The sequence below is a fragment of the Carlito syrichta genome, unplaced genomic scaffold, assembly GCF_000164805.1.
Source record: "Carlito syrichta isolate Samal-C Ts95f unplaced genomic scaffold, Tarsius_syrichta-2.0.1 Scaffold314799, whole genome shotgun sequence".
In the NCBI taxonomy this organism is placed as follows: Eukaryota; Metazoa; Chordata; class Mammalia; order Primates; family Tarsiidae; genus Carlito; species Carlito syrichta.
The window spans coordinates 79,056-98,563 of record NW_007258895.1 but is presented as its reverse complement, the minus strand read 5'-3'; the positions used below and the strand labels follow the sequence as shown (position 1 = coordinate 98,563).

The following is a 19,508-nucleotide window of genomic DNA, read 5'->3' as shown; positions in this document are numbered from 1 at the left end:
CCAACTCAAAAAAAAAAAAAAAATGTCGTCCAACATATATTTACTGAGTACTTACAACATGCTGATCTAGACACTGATGGGCAAAAATAGTCTTGATCCTTCTCTACTGCAGCTGAGGACATAAAGACCCTAGAAGAAAGGGGTTAGTGCTCTGAAGGATGGAACATGGCTCTATAAAATCATGCCACAAAGTTGAGGACTAAACTCTGATTTTTAACTAAGGAATTTGGAGAGATTTTTTTTTTTTAATTAATCCTCCATAATGCGGTTTAACTTTTCAGCCTGACTCTGACATAACAACACATAACAGAGAAAGAAGGAAAATACAGGTATTTAAAACCATGCAAAGCTGTCTTTTGGGGACTCTGGGCACTTTTTAAGACATCAACTTTCTCTGAAGTCTGCCACCTATGAGGCCTCATCTACATATCAAGAAACTTGGAACTTTTCTAATCCCTTATCTCAGCTGATTTCAAAATTCTTGGGAGTGTCTCTGAGCCGACTCTGGTTCAAAAACCTGCCTGGGGTGGGGGAAAAATTCCTTAGATAGGAGTCTAACTCTTTTTTTCTTTTTTTTGAGTTGGAGTCTCACTCTGTCGCCCAGACTGGAGTGCAGTGGCCTCTCGCGGCCACCGCAGCCTCGACCTGCTGGACTCCGGCGATCCTTCCACCTCGGCCTTCCGAGTAGCCAGAATTACAGGTATGCGCTACCATGCCCGGCTGATTTTTTTATTTATTGTAGACATGAGGTCTCGCTGCCCAGGCAGGTCTCGAACCCGCGGGCTCAGGCAATCCACTCACCTCAGCCTCCCAAAGGCGCAGGATTACAGGCTGAGCCACCGAGCCCGGCAGTATAACTCTTGATAATGATTGCCTGTCAGGAAATCTTTGAGTTCACCTATAACCTGCAAATACCCCACCCTCCTGGGCTAAACTAATGTAAATCTCATATACATTGATTTATGGTTGTCTGTAACTTCTGTGTTCTTAAAATGTATATAACCAAGCTACAGTGCAACTGCCGTGGGCACATTTTCTCAGGACCTCCTAGGTCTGGGTGTCGCAGGCCTAGGTCACTCATATTTGGTTCAGAAAAACCATCTTAGGCCACAGTGAGAGAATTGCCTGAGCTCAGGGTTTCAAGACCAGCCTGGGAAACTTGGTGAGAACTCATCTCTACAATAAATCAAAAAATTAGCTGGGTGTGGTAGCGCATGCCTGTAGTTCCAGCTACTTGGATGGCTGAGGCAGAAGGATCACTTGAGCCCAACATGTTGGTCAAGGCAGGGGTAGCCATGAGCGTGCCCCTGCACTCCAGCCTGGGCAACAGAGTAAGACTCCAACTCAAAAAAAAAGAAAAACCATCTTAAATATTTTATAGAATTTGGCATCTTTGTCAACAGAGGAAATAGGCCTAGTCTGAGAACAACAAGGGAGATTTTTAAAGAAAATGGCACAAACTGATCTCTGAAGAAATATAATAAATTAATAAAGTAATGGGGAAAATTTTCTGAGAGAACAGCATGATGCTAAGACTGTGGTGGGAAGGAGCATGCTAGCTGAGATTGAGGAACTAGAAAAAGGTCAGTGGTTGTAGAGGAGTGGTGTGAGATGAGGCTGTAAGACAGTGGGGAGCATATTAGCTGGGTTGTCTTAAAGATACTGGGCTTTTTCCTGAGGAGAGTGGGAAGACAAAGCAAGCAGGTAGCATGACTGGACTTGCCTTATTAAAAGATTGATCTGAAGCCAGGCTCGATGGCTCAGCCTGTCATCCCGCGCCTTTGGGAGGCTGAGGTGAGTGGATTGTCTGAGCCCGTGGGTTCAAGACCCGCCTGGGCAACGAGACCTCATCTCTACAATAAATAAAAAAATCAGCCGGGCGTGGTAGTGCATGCCTGTAATTCCAGCTACTCGGAGGGCAGAGGCGGAAGGATCGCTGGAGCCCAGCAGGTCGAGGCTGCAGTGGGCGGGAGCGGCCACTGCACTCCAGTCTGGGTGACAGAGTGAGACTCCAACTCAAAAAAAAAAAAAAAAGATTGATTTGGCTTATTAACCACAAAGTGACTGAAAAAGATCTCAATTAATTGAGATTTATTTAGCCAAGAGTGAAGATGCACCCAGGAAAAAAATGCAAGACACAGGAGCATCTGTGACCTGTGCTTTTTCCAAAGGAAATAGCACAGGAAATAAAGGGAGGGAGGCTAGGCAGTGAGACAATTGGTTACATTTTTGTGAGGCTCTGATTAGCTTCATTATAAATCTACATTTTACATATGAAAAAAAGAAATAGAGGAAAAAGTCAATTACACATTGTCTCGTGCTCAGTTAGTCTACATTTTACAAAAGATAAAGATAAAATGTTAAAAGCAAAGTGGGAGTAGAGGAAAAAGTCAACTATGTTTTCATCTCATGGTAGACGGAGGAATGATTTCTGGTTTTGTTCTTCTTGTCCAGTGAAGATAATCTGGTAATTGACATTGTCAGGATGATTCTCAACAGAACTCAGTTTTAGGGCTAATTTGTAGGGGTTATATATATAACTAACTCTAAAGATTTTTGAATTGTCAAGGAATTTCCTTGTGAGCAATTTGTGAGGGAGATCATCTGGGCAAGTATGTGGCCCTCTGTTGTGGTAACCTGGCTTATGAATGTATCTGTTTGGGAACAGTAGGAAAGCAGTAACTCAGTTCCTAAGCTTAACTTTGGCATTGTGAGTTTAGCGTCCCAAGATTCTATTTTCTTTCACAGGCTTCATGTGGATAACCTTATTTGTATGCTTGCCCATCTATAAGAAACAATCCAGACACTCTCAAACTTCAGTGAGCATCAGAATTACCTACAAGAGCCGGGCTCCGTGGCTCAGCCTGTAATCCCGCGCCTTGGGAGGCTGAGGCGAGTGGCTTGCCTGAGCCCGTGGGTTCGAGACCCGCCTGGGCAACTTGGTGAGACCTCATCTCTACAATAAATCAAAAAATTAGGCAGGCGTGATAGTGCACGCCTGTAGTTCCAGCTATTTGGAAGGCTGAGGTGGAAGGATCGCCAGAGCCCGGCAGGTCAAGGCTGCGGTGGCCGGGAATGGCCACTGCACTCCAGTCTGGACAACAGAGTGAGACTCTAACTCAAAAAAAAAAAAAAAAGAGATGGAAATAAATTTGTGAATTTGAGACTTGTTTAGATGCATGACTTTAACTTGTACTCTAAGATGGGAATGTTCCTGAATGCTCTGTGGGAGCAGTTGGTCCTCAATCTTTGACCTCTTGCAGCACATAGGACAGATATTTTGACTTACAGGACATAATTCCATGGATATACATAGATTTTAATGAAAGTAAAAAAAATGTTGCAGAGAAATCAAGCACTACAATTATTCAAAATAGCCACAGCTACTAATAATACTTTAAAATTTGTTGTCTTTTGTGTTGCAGATTGTGGTATCTGCTCTAGGAGTATGACTCTGAAACCAGCACCATCAGCATCACCTGGGAACATCTTAGAGATGCAGATTATTGGAACCCATTGTAGACTTCCTGTATCAGAAGCTTAGAAGGTGGTTCCTAGCAACTGAGTATAACAAGCCCTGCAGGTAATTCTGATGCTGTAAGAGGTGATGAATTGTATGGAACCTGTGTGAAGCCTTATATATTAAGTGTGATGAATTATGTGAAATGTAATAAAACTATAACCTCATATATTAAGTATACTGAAACTGTGTGCTGTGACCTCTCCCCTAAAACTTAGTAATTCTTGGAAACCCTGGAAAGAACGCCCAACTTGGAAACTCCAAGTGGCTATGTTAGATAAGTTAACCAGCTTTTTCTGCTTCTGTAACCACCGCTGGCAGTGTGTGAGTGTTGTGCGATAAGCCCCTTTCAAATTCTGGCAGGCTTTTCTCTGTTTTAATTGTGGCGGGCAAGCTCCTCTTCTGGCAGGATGTGTTGTTTGAATTTGAATTATAATGGTCTTGTGGATTAGGCGGGCTTTTGCATATTTAAGAAGGGCCAGGCAGGGCTTGGTGGCTCAGCCTGTAATCCCAGCACTTTGGGAGGCCGAGGTGAGTGGATTGCCTGAGCCCACGGGTTCGAGACCCACCTGGGCAACTTGACAAGACCTCATCTCTACAATAAATTAAAAAATCAGCCGGGTATGGTAGCACACGCCTGTAGTTCCAGCTACTTGGAAGGCTGAGGCGGAAGGATCGCCGGAGCCCAGCAGGTCGAGGCTGCAGTGGCCGAGAGCAGCCACTGCACTCCAGTCTGGGTGACAGAGTGAGACTCCAACTAACAAAAAAAAAAAACAAAAAAGAAAGAAAAGAAAGGCCTCAGCCACAGTATGGGGCCCTCACCTAGAGACTCGTGAGTCTGGTGGGTGGCCCTGGCCAGTTGAACCTGGCTAATAAGTTAATAAACATCTCTCTTGGTAAATTGTGTGTCGGCTCCGTGAATCAAACGCTCTGACCCCACATCAATGCTCACTAAAGTTTGAGAGTGTCTGGATTGTGTCTTATAGATGGGCAAGCATACAAATTACACTCATTTCAAAACAGCTAAAAGTAATTCCACTCTTCTCTCTTTCTCTAAAGAATATAGTGTCCGGACCAGGCAAGGTTGCTCACATCTATAATCCTAGCATTTTGGGAGTCTAAGGTGGGAGAATTGCCTGAGGACAGAAGTTGGAGACCAGCCTGGGTAACATAGCAAGACCTCGTCTTTATATATCAATTTTTATTATTTTATTTTGAGTTGGACTTTCACCCTGTCACCCAGGCTGGAGTGCAGTGGCACGCTCACGGCCACTGTATCCTGGACCTACAGGGCTCAGGTGATCCTTCCACCTCAGCCTTCCAAGTAGTGGAACTACAGGTGCGTACCACCATGCCCAGATATTTTTATTTTATGTTATTCATTGTAGAGATGAGATCTCGCCATGTTGCCCAGGCTGGTCTCAAACCCCTGGGTTCAGGTAGTCCTCTCATCTTTGCCTCCCAAAGTGCTGGGATTATAGACATGAGCCACCGCGCCCAGTTATATATCAATTTTTAAAAAAGAATAAAGGGCCAAAAGAGATGTGATTACAGGAATAACCTTGAATATATTCTAACTTGTATTTTTTTAAAGCCAGTCATTTGTAAAACCTAGCAATTATTGAGATACACTTCACAACAAAAGGTGACACGGCAGTGGGTAGATATGATACCTTGAATCATTTTTATTTTACCCTTTGAACACACATTTACTTTGTGTCAAATATGTTTTTAAGCCCTTTACAAGATGCTGAGGATATATCTGTAATTCAAGACAAAAAGTCCTGACTGACATGAAGTTCTGGTTGGGGAAGTAAGACAATAAGCAAAAAAAGTAACAAAATAATTTCAGTTAGTAATATGTGTTACAAAGATAATTACACATGAGATGGGGTATGGGAAAGTCAGTAAATGCTTCTCTTAGACCTGGGGGATGAGAAGGAGACAGTTATGAGAGATATGGGACCAGAAAATTTGAGACTGAGGAACATGCATGGTGGGCAAAATTCTTAAGACCCAAGCAAGCTTGGTGTATTTCAGGAAAAGAAAAAAATACCAGAGGATCTAAAATATAGTGAATGAGGAGAATCCTGGTATATCTCAGTTGAGAACTGCTTGGCTTTTGCAATAGTAGCAATCTCTTAGATTGGTCAGCTTTTTATTTAATTTAAGCTATCTATCTGTCTATCTGTCTATCTATCTATCTATCTATCTATCTATCTATCTATCTATCTATGAAAGTCTCACTCTGTCACTCAGGCTGAAGTGCAGTGGCACAGTCACAACTACTGCAGCCTCAACCTACTGGGCTCAGATGATCCTTCTGCCAGAGCTTTAGCTGGGTGTAGTGGCGCCTGCCTGTATATATATATATTTTTTTTATTATTATTATTATTATTTTTTAATTGTAGAGATGAGGTCTCACCAAGTTGCCTAGACTGATCTTGAAGCCCTGGTCAGACATTTCTCTTGCCTCCACCTCCCAAAGTGCTGGGATTACATGCATGAGCCACTGCGTCCAGCCTGGTCCAGCTTTTTAAATGTAAAGCATTTTCAACTCAAGTAATGTTTGTAAATTATCACTGGAATATCTTCACCAACTGATGACTTGAAAAAAAGAAATATATATCAATTTTTATTTTTATTTTTATTTTGAGTCAGAGTCTCACTCTGTCACCCAGGCTGGAGTGCAGTGGCACTCTCATGGCCACTGCAGCCTCTGCCTGCTGGGCTCAGGTGATAATAAGGGGGAGGGACACTGTTGTAAACGCTTTCCACACACTTTGTTTCTATTTGGAGATCATGGGGCTTCCAGGGAACCTGACTTGGAGGTCTGAGTCTGTAATGTGTGTGACACCACCTCACTTTTCACCACCATCCCCCTCAGACCACAAGGAACATGTGGCTTGAGCTGATCCAATCAAGGGGAAGCATGACCACCTTGACCACATTGCTCCTGAAGGAAACAAGTTTTAGGATGAAGCTCATATCCCAAAACACAGAAAAGAGAGACAGAAATAAACAAATCTGATGACATCACTGAGTCACTGGATCCAGTCTTAACATGAAGCAGCCCGATCTTTGGATATCCTGGTCAAAAATTGTAAACCAACAAATTCCATTTGTTGTTGAAGCTTGTATCCTCTAAGTCTGTATTGCGTTTTGTCTCCTTGTAGCTGAAAGGCCCTGAGAGCAATTTAAAGGCATTGTCCTTCTAGGTAGGTGCTAGTGTGAGAGTCATCCAGGATATTTATAAACATTCCATTTATTTTCCTACTTGGAAGACTGAAGCGGAAGGATCTCCTGAGCCCAGCAGGTCAAGGCTACATTGGCCGTGTGTGTAACACTGCATGCCAGCCTCAGCGACAGAGGGAGACTCCAACTCAAATAAATAAATAATAAACAAATTTGCAAAGTGAAAGAAATTATTAAAAGAATGAAAAGATAGCCAGGCCTGGTGGCCCAGCCTGTAATCTCACACTTTGGGAGGCTGAGGTGAGTGGATTACCTGAGTTCGCGGGTTCGAGACCCGCCTGGGCAACTTGGCGAGACCTCGCCTCTACAATAAATAAAAAAATCAGCCAAGCATGGTAGGGCACGCCTGTAGTTCCAGCTACTTGGAAGGCTGAGGCAGAAGAATCGCTGGAGCCCAGCAGGTCAAGGCTGCAGTGGCCAGGAGCAGCCACTGCACTCCAGTCTGGGCGACAGAGTAAGACTCCTACTCAAAAAAAAAAAAAAGAAAAGCCGGGCTTGGTGGCTCAGCCTGTAATTCCACGCCTTTGGGAGGCTGAGGTGAGTGAATTGCCTGAGCCCACGGGTTCGAGACCCGCCTGGGCAGCGAGACCTCATCTCTACAACAAATCAAAAAATCAGGTGGGAGTGGTAGCGCATGCTTGTAATTCCAGCTACTGGGAAGGCTGAGGCGGAAGGATCGCCGGAGTCCAGCAGGGAAGACTGCGGTGGCTGGGAGCGGCCACTGCACTCCAGTCTGGGTGACAGCGTGAGACTCCAACTCAAAAAAAAAAAAAAATAATGAAAAGACAAAACTGAGAGAAAATACTTGCAAATTACATATGACAAATAACCTATATTCAGAATATTTAAAGAACTCCTAAAATGCAACAGTAAGAAAACAAGCAGCCTAATAAAAAATGTTCCCCAATAACTTAAATAGAAACCTCAACAAAGAAGACATAGGGATGGTAGCCGAGTGCAGTGGCTCACACCTATAATCCCAGCACTTTGGGAGGCAGAGGCAAGAGAACTGCCTGAGCTCAGGGGTTTGAGACCAGCCTGGGCAACTGGTGAGACCTCCTCTCTACAATAAATCAGAAAATTAGCCAGGTGTGGGGACGTGTGCCTGTGGTCCCAGGTACTTGGGAGGCTGAGGTAGAGGATCGCCTGAGTCCAGCAGGTCGAGGCTACAGTGGCCATGAGCATTCTACTGCACTCCAGCCTTAGTGACAGAGTGAGATTCCAACTCAAAAAAAAAAGGAAGACATAGGGATCGTAAGTGAATAAGCACTTGAAAATATGCTCAGCATCACTAGCCTTTAGGAAAATGCATATTCAAACCACAGTATATTCTTTGGGAGGCCAACACTTGAGACCAGCCTGGGCAACATAGTGAGACCTCATCTCTGCAAAAAAAATGCAAACAATTAGCCAAGCGTGGTGGTGCATGTCTGTAGTCCCAGCTACTCACTACCATGCCCAGCTATACTTTGCTTTTTTTTTTTTTTGAGTTTGAATCTCAATCTGTTGCCTAGGCTGGAGTGCAGTGGCACACTCACAGCCACCCCAGTATCGACCTGCTGGGCTCTGGCAATCCCTCCGCCTCAGCCTTCCAAGTGACTGGAACTACAGGCACACACTACCATGCCCAGCTAATTTTTGTGGATGTATGTTTTCAATGTGTTTGGAAAATACTTAGAAAAGGAATTGCCAAGCCATATGCTAATTCTATGTTTAACTTTTTGAGGAACTGTCAAACTATTATCCAAAGCAGTTGTACTAGTTTATATGCCTACCAGTAAAGCATGAAATTTCTTGTTGCTTGACATTCTTGTTTACATTTGGTATTGTTGGTCTTTTATTTTTTATTTTTTCCTTTTGAGTTGGAATTTCACTCTGTCGCCCAGACTGGAGTGCAGTGGCCACTCCCGGCCACCGCAGCCTTGACCTGCTGGGCTCCGGTGATCCTTCCGCCTCAGCCTTCCAAGTAGCCGGAACTACAGGCATGTGCCACCATGCCCGGCTGATTTTTTAATTTATTGTAGAGATGAGGTCTCGCTGCCCAGGCGGGTCTCGAACCTGTGGGCTCAGGCAATTCCCTCACCTTAGCCTCCCAAAGGTGCGGGATTACAGGCTAAGCCACCAAGCCCAGCTGTTGGTCTTTTAAATTTTAGTTGTTCTGGTAGATGCTATTGTTATTTCATTGTGGTTTTGATTGGCATTTTCTTTTTTTTTTTTTTTTTTTGAGTCAGAGTCTCACTCTGTCACCCAGGCTGTATGTAGTGCAGTGCCACACTCACGGCCACCCCAGCTTCAACTTGCTGGGCTCCAGTGATCCTTACACCTCAGCCTTCCAAGTAGCCGGAACTACAGGTGCACACTACCATGCCCAGCTAATTTTTGATTTATTGTAGGGATGAGGTCTCGCCAAGTTGCCCAGGCTGGTCTCAAACCCGCAGGCTCAGGCAATACACTCACCTTGGCCTCCCGAAGTGCTGAGATTACAGGCTGAACTACCAAGCCCGGACTGGCATTTTCTTAATGACTAATAATGTTCTGCATCCTTGCATGTGCTTATTGGCCATATCTTCTTTGGTAAAGTATCTATACCCATTTTTAAATTGAGTTAATTGTGTTTTTATTGTTTAGTTGTAAGTGTTCTTTTTTTTTTTTTGAGTTGGAGTCTCACTCTATCACCTAGACTGGAGTGCAGTAGCCACTCCCAGCCACTGCGGTCTCGACCTGCTGGGCTCCGACGATCCTTCCGCCTCAGCCTTCCAAGTAGCTGGAACTACAGGCGCGTGTACCACGCCCGGCTAATTTCTGATTTATTGTAGTGATGAGGTCTCACCAAGTTGCCCAGGCGGGTCTCGAACCCGCGGGCTCAGGCAATCCACTCACCTCAGCCTCCCAAAGTGCTGGGATTACAGGCTGAGCTACCAAGCCCAGCGTAAGTGTTCTTTATATATTTTGGATACAAGTCCCTTTCCAGATGTATACTTGGTAAATTTTTCTCCCATTCTTTGGATTGCATTTTCATTTTCTTATGTCTTTTCATGCACAAAAGTTTTAAATGTTGATGAAGTCCTTTCATTTTTCTTTGTTTGCTTGGGTCCACTATGCTTGAAATACATAACATCTTTCTTGGCTTCTTCCTATTGACCCTTTTTGCCATATAAGCCGAAACCATAATGTTTCTTGCTCTCAGGACACAGAAAGGTCATTTGATTCAAAATCAGCTTTTTGGTTGAGATTGGATACAGTTTCCAAATTCTCCGAATTCCATCTATATATCAATGGCAAAGCATGGTGTTGTGTCCTTGAGTATTGCTGTAAGCTCTGTGTGGAGAGAATTCTATGGAAAGGAAGTTCCTGGATACTTAGGGGGAAGTGGGAAACAGCTTCTGAAACTGGGAGCTAGAGAGGAACATTAGATAGGGAAGCAGTCAGATGTTGGCCCTGCCGCCCCATCCTGAGCCAAAACTCCAACGGGTTGTCAGTGAGAAACAGCAACGCTCGCAGAGCAGCCCTGGCATCAAATAGGAGAAGGCTAAGCCCTCTGTGAGATAGCTTGTGGCAACTTGGCGCTGGATCAGCGCCGTCACTCCCTGCCAGGCCGCATTATCTGAGGGAGTTGTCTGGCAGTAAATGGGCCTGAAACAGCGTCCTGGTTGCTCCCGACTTGCACCGGGTATACCGGTGACCCGACGTACTCAATGCTGCAAGCAGAAGTGTCAGAATATGGAGGCTGCAGCGCAAGACTTTGCGAAGAGGCTTAAAGAGGTTCCCATGCACCTAAGAGGGACACGTCAAGCAGAGAGAGCAAACAGATCTGAGGTTCTGCCCCACCACAATGAAGACGATACGCTTTCTCATACTTGTGGGCATCATCCTAACTGGGGGAGAGCACCAGTAAACACTAGTTTAGAAAACTGAAGAGAACTCAGCCTAAGTGGTCAGGCCTGAGGTCAGGAGCTCCCTATCTGCTTTATCCAAAAAAATATTTTTGACTGTCTGGGTCCTTTTTTTACCATTGCAATCAGATTTATGCATTTGGGCTGTTTTCTTTTTTTCTTCTGAGTTGAAGTCTCACTCTGTCGCCCAGACTGGAGTGCAGTGGCCGCTCCCGGCCACCGCAGCCTCCACCTGCTGGGCTCCGGCGATTCTTCTGCCACAGCCTTCAAAGTAGCCGGAACCACAGGCGCGCGCTACCACGCCCGGCTAATTTTTGATTTATTGTAGAGATAAGGTCTCGCCAAGTTGCCCAGGCAGGTCTTGAACCCGTGGGCTCAGGCAATTCACTCGCCTCGGCCTCCCAAAGCGCAAGATTACAGGCTGAGCCACCGAGCCCAGCTACTTTTTTCTTTTTTTTGAGTCATAGTCTCACTCCGTCACTGAGACTGGAGTGCAGTGACACACTCATGGCCACCCCAGCATCAACCTGCTGGGCTCAGGGTTTCCTTCTGCCTCAGCCTTCCAAGTAGCTGGAACTACAGGCACGCGCTACCACACCCGGCTAATTTTTTTGATATATTGTATAGACGAGGTTTCACCAAGTTGCCTAGGCTGGTCACGAACCTCTGCGCTCAGGCAATCCTCTCGCTTCAGCCTCCTAGAGTGCTGAGATTATAGGCTTGAGCCACCATGCCACATAGGGTGTTTTCAATCCAGCAGGAACTTTTTGCATAACTACTGTATGTGAAGCATGGTAAGGAACCCAGGAAAATATTTCTACTGAGAGAATCACTGCTTTGGCTTGTAAGTGAATGAAAGGGCCTATGGAGAGCCCTTAGCACCATGCCTGGCATGCAGTAGGCTCTCAGATATGAGTTTTCTGCCCATACCAGCTGGCTAACAGAAAGTCTAGGTGAATTCAGAGACTGAAAAAGAGTAAGATGGAAAGAATTGGTTTATAGTCATATGAGCTTGATTCACACGCCCACAGTTACCAACTGTGGGGCCTGGGAAAAATCACTCAATTTCTCCGAGGCTATTTCCACCCTATGAAATGATGATATCTACCTCATAAGGTCATCGTGAAGATTCATGGAGACAAAGTACTGTGCATACTGGGTTAGTCATTATGATTGGTACAGAACAACATGTGAGGTGATAAAATGGATAATTGTCAAGCACCTACAGTGTGCGCGGCTTAGTTCTAACTTCAATCATGCATCACTTAACAACAGGCATATAGTCTGAGAAACGTATCATTAGGTGATTTTGTTATTGGGCAAACATCATAGAGTGCACTTCCAAACCTGGAGAAAAGAGCCTATGGCACACCTGGGCCGTATAGCAGAGCCTGTTGCCCCCAGGCTACAACTTGTACAGCATGTGACTGTGCTGAATACTGGAAATAACTGGGACATAATGGTAAGTATTTGTGTCACTAAACACATCTAACCATAGACAAGGTACAGTACCAATATGGTATAAAAGATTTTTTTAAATGGTCCACCTATATAGGGCACTTAACCACAGATGGAGCTCGCAGGACTGGGAGTTGCTCTGGGTGAGTCAGTGAATGAGTGGGGAGTAAATGTGAAGGCCTGGGACATTACTATTCACTACTGTAGACTTTATAAACATTGTACACTTATGGGTACTCAATTTATTAAAAATTTTTAGGCTGGGTGCAGTGGCTCAAGCCTGTAATCCCAGGACTTTGGGAGGCTGAGGTGAGGGGATTGCCTTGAGTCCACGGGTTTGAGAACAGCCTGGGCAACTTGGCAAGACCTCATCTCCACAATTAACCAAAAAAATTAGCTGGGCTTGGTATTACGCGCCTGTAGTTCTGGCTACTTGAAAGGCTGAGGCGGAAGGATAGCCTGAGCCTGGCAGCTGACGGTGAGGTGGCTGTGAGCATTGACTCCAACTCAAAAAATAATTTTTTTTCTTTCTTGAATAACAAATTAACCTTAGCTTACTGTTGTTGTTGTTGTTTTTTTACTTTATAAACTTTAAAACATTTAAAAACTTTTAAAACTCTTGAGTCTTACAATAACACTTCAAACACAAACACATCGTACAACAGTACAAAAATATTTTCTTTCTTTATATACTCATTCTGTAAGTTTTCACCATCTTCCACCTATCTTTCCCACTGGAAGGTCGTCAGGGGCAATAACATGCATGAAGCTGTCATTTCCTATGATATCAATGACTTCTTCTGGAATACCTCCCAAAGGACCTGCCTGAGAATGTATTACAATTAACTTAAAAAAAAATAAGCTTAATAATTAACTTTTTAAAATAATAAGAGTACACTCTAAGATAATAATAAAAAGTCTAATGTAGTAAATATATAAATCAGGAACATAATTGTTTATTATTGTTATTATCAAGTATTATGAACTGTACATGATTGTAGGTGTTAGACTTTTATACAACTGGCAGTGTGGTGTGTTTATTTACACTAGCATTTCCACAAACATGCGAGTAATGCATTACACCATGACATTATAATGGCTACGATGTCACTAGGCAATAGGAATTTTTCAGCTCTTTATAATCTTGTGGGACCACTGTTGTATATGCAGTCTATCACTGACCAAAATGCTATTATAAGGCACATAACTGCACTTTAAATGTAAAAGACTCAACTCATGTAATTCCATACCAACCCTATAAGGCAAATGCTACTACTATTCTTATCTTACAAACAAGAACATTTTTTTTTTTTTTAGTTGGAGTCTCACTCTGTCGCCCAGACTGGAGTGCAGTGGCCGCTCCCGGCCACCACAGCCTCAAACTGCTGGGCTCAGGCATCCTTCCGCCTCAGCCTTCCAAGTAGCTGGAACTACAGGTGCGCGCTACCACGCCCGGCTAATTTTTGATTTATTGTAGAGATGAGATCTCACCAACTTGCCCAGGTGGGTCTCGAACCCGCGGGCTCAGGCAATCCACTCACCTCAGCCTCCCAAGGTGCAGGATTACAGGCTGAGCCACTGAGCCCGGTTTGAATCCAGTTCTAACCCTGGCCAGTGTATCAGTTATCTACTGATGTGTAAAAATTACTCCAAAACTAAAAAGCCTAAAGCAACAAACATTTATTATCTCACCTAGTTTCTGAGTTATGCATCTGAGAGCAGGTTAGTTGGGTGATTGGGTGGTACTGAGCCAGGGTGTATTTAAGATGACAGTAGGCCAGATTCGATGGCTCAGCCTGTAATCCCAGCACTTTGAGAGGCCGAGGCAAGTGGATTTCCTGAGCCCATGGGTTCGAGACCAGACCGGGCAGCTTGGCACGACCTTGTCTCTACAATAAATCAAAAATTAGACAGGCATGGTAATGAGCACCTGTAGTTCTGGCTACTTGGAAGGCTGAGGCGGAAGGATCGCTGGAGCCCAGGAGGTCGACGCTGGGGTGGCCGTGAGCGTGCCACTGCATCCAGCCTGTGTGACAGAGTGAGTCTTCAACTCAAAAAAAAAAAAACAAAAAAAAGATATCAGTCAAAGCTGCAGGCATCTGAAAGCTGGGTCAGAGCTGGAGGGACTGCTTCCAAGATGCACATTCACTGACTATTGTTTGAAGGTCTCAGTTTCTCTCTGGTTGTTTGCAGGAGGCCTGAGTTCCTCACTGTGGGGACCTTTTCTTTATATGACTACTTGAGTCATATATGGCAGGATTGGAGAGAGAGAGAGAGAGAGAGAAAGCCATAATACCTTTCATAATTTATTCTTGGAAGTCACACAATACTACTTCTACCATATTCTTTTTTTTTTCCTTATAGACAGGGTCTCACTTTGTTGCCCAGGCTGGAGTGCAGTGGCATGATTTCAGCTCATTGCAGCCTTGAACTCCTGGACTCAGATGATCCTCCCACATCAGCCTCTTAAGTAGCTAGGACTACAGATGGACGTCACCAATAAAAAAACAATAAACGTTTTTTTATTTTCTGTAAAGATGGGCTCTTACTATGTTGTACAGACTGTTCTCAAACTCCCAGCTTTAAGTGATCCTTTCACCTTAGTCTCCTAAAGCCCTGGGATTATAGGCATGAGCCACCGACCTGGCCCATTATATTCTATTTGTTAGAAGAGAATAACTAAATCCAGCCCACACTCAGGGGGACAGAAATTAAACTCCACCTCTCAGAGAGAGTAGTATCAAAATTATTTATTTAAAATGACCACACCAAGAGGCAAGCTATTAATTTCTCTTTGAGTTTTTTATCTTTTAAAATGGGTTAACAATAAATAATATTCTTCATTGCAATTTTGTGGGGATTCAGACAGTTCACATAGGTCCTAGGTGGTGCCTGACACACAGTAGGCATCCGTATATATAGGTTATGATTAGTAATTGTTATCAGCTTTGTCAAACATGGGCCAGTCTGTTGTCTCTTGGCCTCAGTGTTCTCACCTGTCATCTCATTAGATTAATAATATCTGCTTGGCTTAAGGTACTCAAAAGCTATTTGTTGAATACAAGACTGAATGAATTTATTGAATACGTACTATATACCAGGCACTAGAGATAGATCAGTGAACAAGCTAGACAATGTTCTTACCCTCATGGAACTTACAATAGAGGGAGAAGACAAAGAAAAAAAATCTACAAGTAAACAAAAAATTGTTTAGAACTGGTAAGAAAATGAAACATGGTGATGCATGCAAAATAGAACCCAATGAGATACCACTGGTGATGCGTGCAAAATAGAATACAATGAGATACCACTGTACACTTATCAGTTGACTAAAATTCAAAAGATTGACAACATCAAATTTGGTGAGTATGTGAAGCAAACAGAACTCCCATCCATTGCTTGTAGAAGCACAACCACTTTGGAAAAAAAAGTCTGGCAGTTTCTTAGAAGACTAAAGAAATAGTTGTTTTGTGACTCGACAATCCTACTCAAGAAAAAAAAATACAGCGATACAAAACTTATATGAATGTTCACAATAGCTTTATGCATAATAGCCCCAAACTGGAAATGACCCAATGTCTATCAATAGAAGAATGGACAAACTGAGGTATATTCATGAGGTGAGATAGAACTTAGCAATAAAAGAAACCAGCCTCTGAAATGACATCAAGATGACTTTCAAAAATATTATACTGAGTGATAGAAGCCAGGCACAAAAAGGTACATAGTGTTATTCAATTTATAGTTCTAGAATAGAAGGGGCCCGAGGCAATGGACAGGACAGAGCTTTCTGGGGAGATGGATATGATGTCCTATATCCGCATTGTTCGATACGCTGACCACCAGCTCTGTGGGTTATTTATGTTGAAATGATTTACAATTAAATAAAGTGAAAATTGATTTCTCACTTGTAGTAGCCACATTTGAAACTCTCAGTAGCCACATGGATGGTGCAGATGATTTCCATTCCTGCAAACAGTTCCAGGAGTGGCTCTGGTCTGTATCTCCCTAGGGTGTGGGTTACATGGTTGAATACATTGGTCAAAATTCATGGAATGGTAAAGTTAAGATTTGTGCATTTCACTTGTAAAATTTACCCTTGAATATATTGAACTCATATAAAGCTACCTAGGCTGCCGTGCTGAGGGCGAAGTGTACTGATGTCTACAGCTTACTTTGAAAAGCATCAAAGATAAAGATGAGCTGATGGATAGGTAGAGGGGTGAACTAATGCACTGATATGTGTTGAAGCAAACACAAGGGGGGACCTAAAGAAAACCAGAAGTATCTTTTGGAGGGCAGGCCCCTTGTAGTACACAGGCTTCCTCTGCCAAGTAAGTATTCTAGGAACTCATCAGCATCAGTATACCAGTTAGTGCTGTGAAAGACTGTGTTTGGCTTTAGTGAAAATTTTTTTGCAGATTCTTTCAATGCATTGGCACATTTCATGATGGATGATTTTCTGGGCACACCTGCCCACACCATGCTGAGTGTTCAGCAGTTTTGACCAAACATGACATGACTCCAGTGCTCCACACTCCCTAATTACCCAATTTTGCCCCATACAGCTATTTTTTTGTTTGTCTGTTTCCAAGGATGAAATAAGTCCTCAAAGGGAAACATTTTGCCGATGTGGAAGAGGTGAAACAAAAAACTGCAGAAGCACTAAAAGGCATCTTAATTGACGAGTCCAAAGCTGTTGAGAGGTGGGAAAAGCATCTTGATAGGTGCATTGCATCAAATGGAGTGTACTTTGAAGGTGACCGAAGTTTAAACATGTAAGAATAAATACACAATTTTTTTTTTGAGTTGGAGTCTCACTCTGTCGCCCAGGCTGGAGTGCCGTGGCACACTCATGGGCCACCCCAGTGTTGACCTGCTGGGTTCCGGCGATCCTTCTGCCTCAGCCTTCCAAAGAGCCAGAACTACAGGTGCGCACTGCCATGCCCGGCTAATTTTTAAATTTACTGTAGTGACGATATCTCGCCAAGTCGCCTGGGCTGGTCTCGAGCCTGCGGACTTAGGCAATACACTCGCCTTGGCCTCCCAAAGTGCTGGGATTACAGGCTGAGCCACCGAGCCTGGCCAATACACAATTTTTTTATAAATAAATTCTGGGTTTTTTGAGTCCTCCTATGTATAGCAAACTGTTGACTACAGAGACCAGGTGGTGGGGGTATGAATCTATATTGCACAATTCTTTCAACTTTTCTATATGTTTGAAACTTTTCATCAACAAATTATGGAGGAAACTGTTGGAGACCACTGCCCTGCTTGAACTCTGCTGAAAACATACTTGGCGTACATGCAAAGTCACAACCGGTCAAGAATGCTTATAATGGCAAAGCCAGATAGGCATGTATGCTGAGGCAAGTTCTAAAAGTGCAGTGTCTGCTGTGTTGGATTAGATAAAAAGTTATACATTGTCTTGCAAGCAGCTGCACGATATCCTGTAAACAGTCACACTTTATTGCAAAAGCGTTTTAAGAACAAAACAGGGAATTTTCCTTGCACTGCCTGTTCTTTGTCCTTGAAGCCTTACTTAACTATGCCATTCTGTACTAATAAAAATCTGATGGGTAAGAAACTTGGGGCCTTTGTTCTGTGAGACAAAGTGCCCCCTGATCCCCCACTTTCTAACCTAAGAAGTGTCTAGTGAATTGTGTTATTCCTCTTTCAGGATCTTTTACCACCCAGTCACGCAGGATGCAGCAGGAAACCATGATGATGCAACAAAAGAATGAATATCCAGGTGGAGAAGCTCAGTGGGAAATCCTGGTGGGGGCGTCAGAGAATCACCGGAAAGGTTATTGCAGGAATCACATTCATTCATTCGCTCATACATTCGGGATGCAAGGATGAATCAGAGCTGGACTCTGCCCTTGAATCCAGGATACACCATGAGAGTACCCAGTTGTGCCTGAGACCCTACTGTGTGCCTAGACTGGGGAATGGGTCTGGGTGCGCCCAAGCTGTGCCTCACTGCTGGCCACCCCTCTGACCTCAGTTTGGGCCACCTAACCCTTCCTAACCACCACGGAGCACAGAGAGAACACCCAGTATTTGTGTTCTCATTGGCTCTCTCCCCCTCCAGAGCCCTCACTCCCTGCCTTAGGCCTTTGAGCTTGCTGCCCTTACCAATGGAGTCACATGTCTCTGTGGTTCTTGCTTGCTCCTCATCATCCTGTCTCTGCTCCAGCATCATCCCCTAGGAGAGGCCTTTCCTGCCCACTTCCGTCAATCCCTCTACCTCTCCATTATTCCATCACTGTGCTCTTTTATTTTATTTGTTAATTTTTTTGATTTATTGTAGAGATGAGGTCTCGCCAAGTTGCCCAGGCTGGTCTCGAACCTGTGGGTTCAGGCAATCCCCTCACCTCGGCCTCCCAAAATGCTGGAATTACAGACTTGAGCTACTGCGCTGGGCCTGCTCTTTTATTATTTATTTATTTATTTATTTATTTGAGTTGGAGTCTCACTCTGTCACCCAGACTGGAGTGCAGTGGCCACTCCCGGCCACCGCAGCCTCGACCTGCTGGGCTCCGGCGATCCTTCCGCCTCAGCCTTCCAAGTAGCTGGAATACAGGCGCGCGCTACCACACCCGGCTAATTTTTGATTTAATGTAGAGATGAAGGTTCGCCAAGTTGCCCAGGCGGGTCTCGAACCCGCGGGCTCAGGCCATCCACTCACCTCAGCCTCCCAAAGTGCTGGGATTACAGGCTGAGCCACCGAGCCCGGCTACAAATCGCCAGTTTTACTGAGGTTGCGGCATGCTCGCACCCATTCGTTCTATCAGTCTCTACCAGACCCTTGCTGGAAAGCAGAGAGGCCTTCAGAGCGCACATCACCCTGTTTTGGTTCCTCCATCCTATTGCCTGTCCCTCCTTTTAAAACCTAAGTTCCTTGACCAGGCTCGGTGGCTCGGCCTGGCATCCCAGCACCCTGGGAGGCCGAGGCGCGTGGACTGCCTGAGCCGGCGGGTTCAAGACCAGCCCGGGCAACTTCGTGAGACCTCATCTCTACAATAAACAGAAAACTGCCGGGCGGGATAGCACGTGCCTGCAGTTCTGGCTGCTCGGCAGGCTGAGGCGGAGGGATCGCCGGAGCCCGGCTGGTCGACGCTGGGGTGGCCGCGAGCGAGCCACGGCACTCCAGCCTGGGCGGCAGAGGGAGACTCCAGCTCAAAAACGCCAGAGCCCCAAGCCCCTAAGTTCCAGGATGGCTAGAATCCCCGCTGCGTCGCTCACAGGTCCCCACGGTAAGTGCCCCGCACATTCCTAGAGAGGCGGGCCTGCTCCCGCGGCGTGCCCTCGTCCTCCATCCGCCGCCGTGCCGTGCCGGAGGGAGCCCGGGCCCAGGGTCCAGGGAGACGACGCGGGCG

The 19,508-nt window shown here is 44.8% G+C and overlaps 1 protein-coding gene across 1 annotated transcript in view; it reads left to right on the top strand.

Annotated features, from left to right (window-relative positions):
* The first annotated feature begins 19,345 nt into the window (after positions 1-19,345).
* The window catches only part of NT5M (5',3'-nucleotidase, mitochondrial), a 23,864-nt gene continuing 23,701 nt past the window's right edge, over positions 19,346-19,508 (top strand). The window contains exon 1 of the mRNA XM_021705889.1: positions 19,346-19,385. Within this exon, the coding sequence (XP_021561564.1) occupies positions 19,346-19,385 (40 nt within the window). The remainder of the gene's footprint in view (positions 19,386-19,508) is intronic.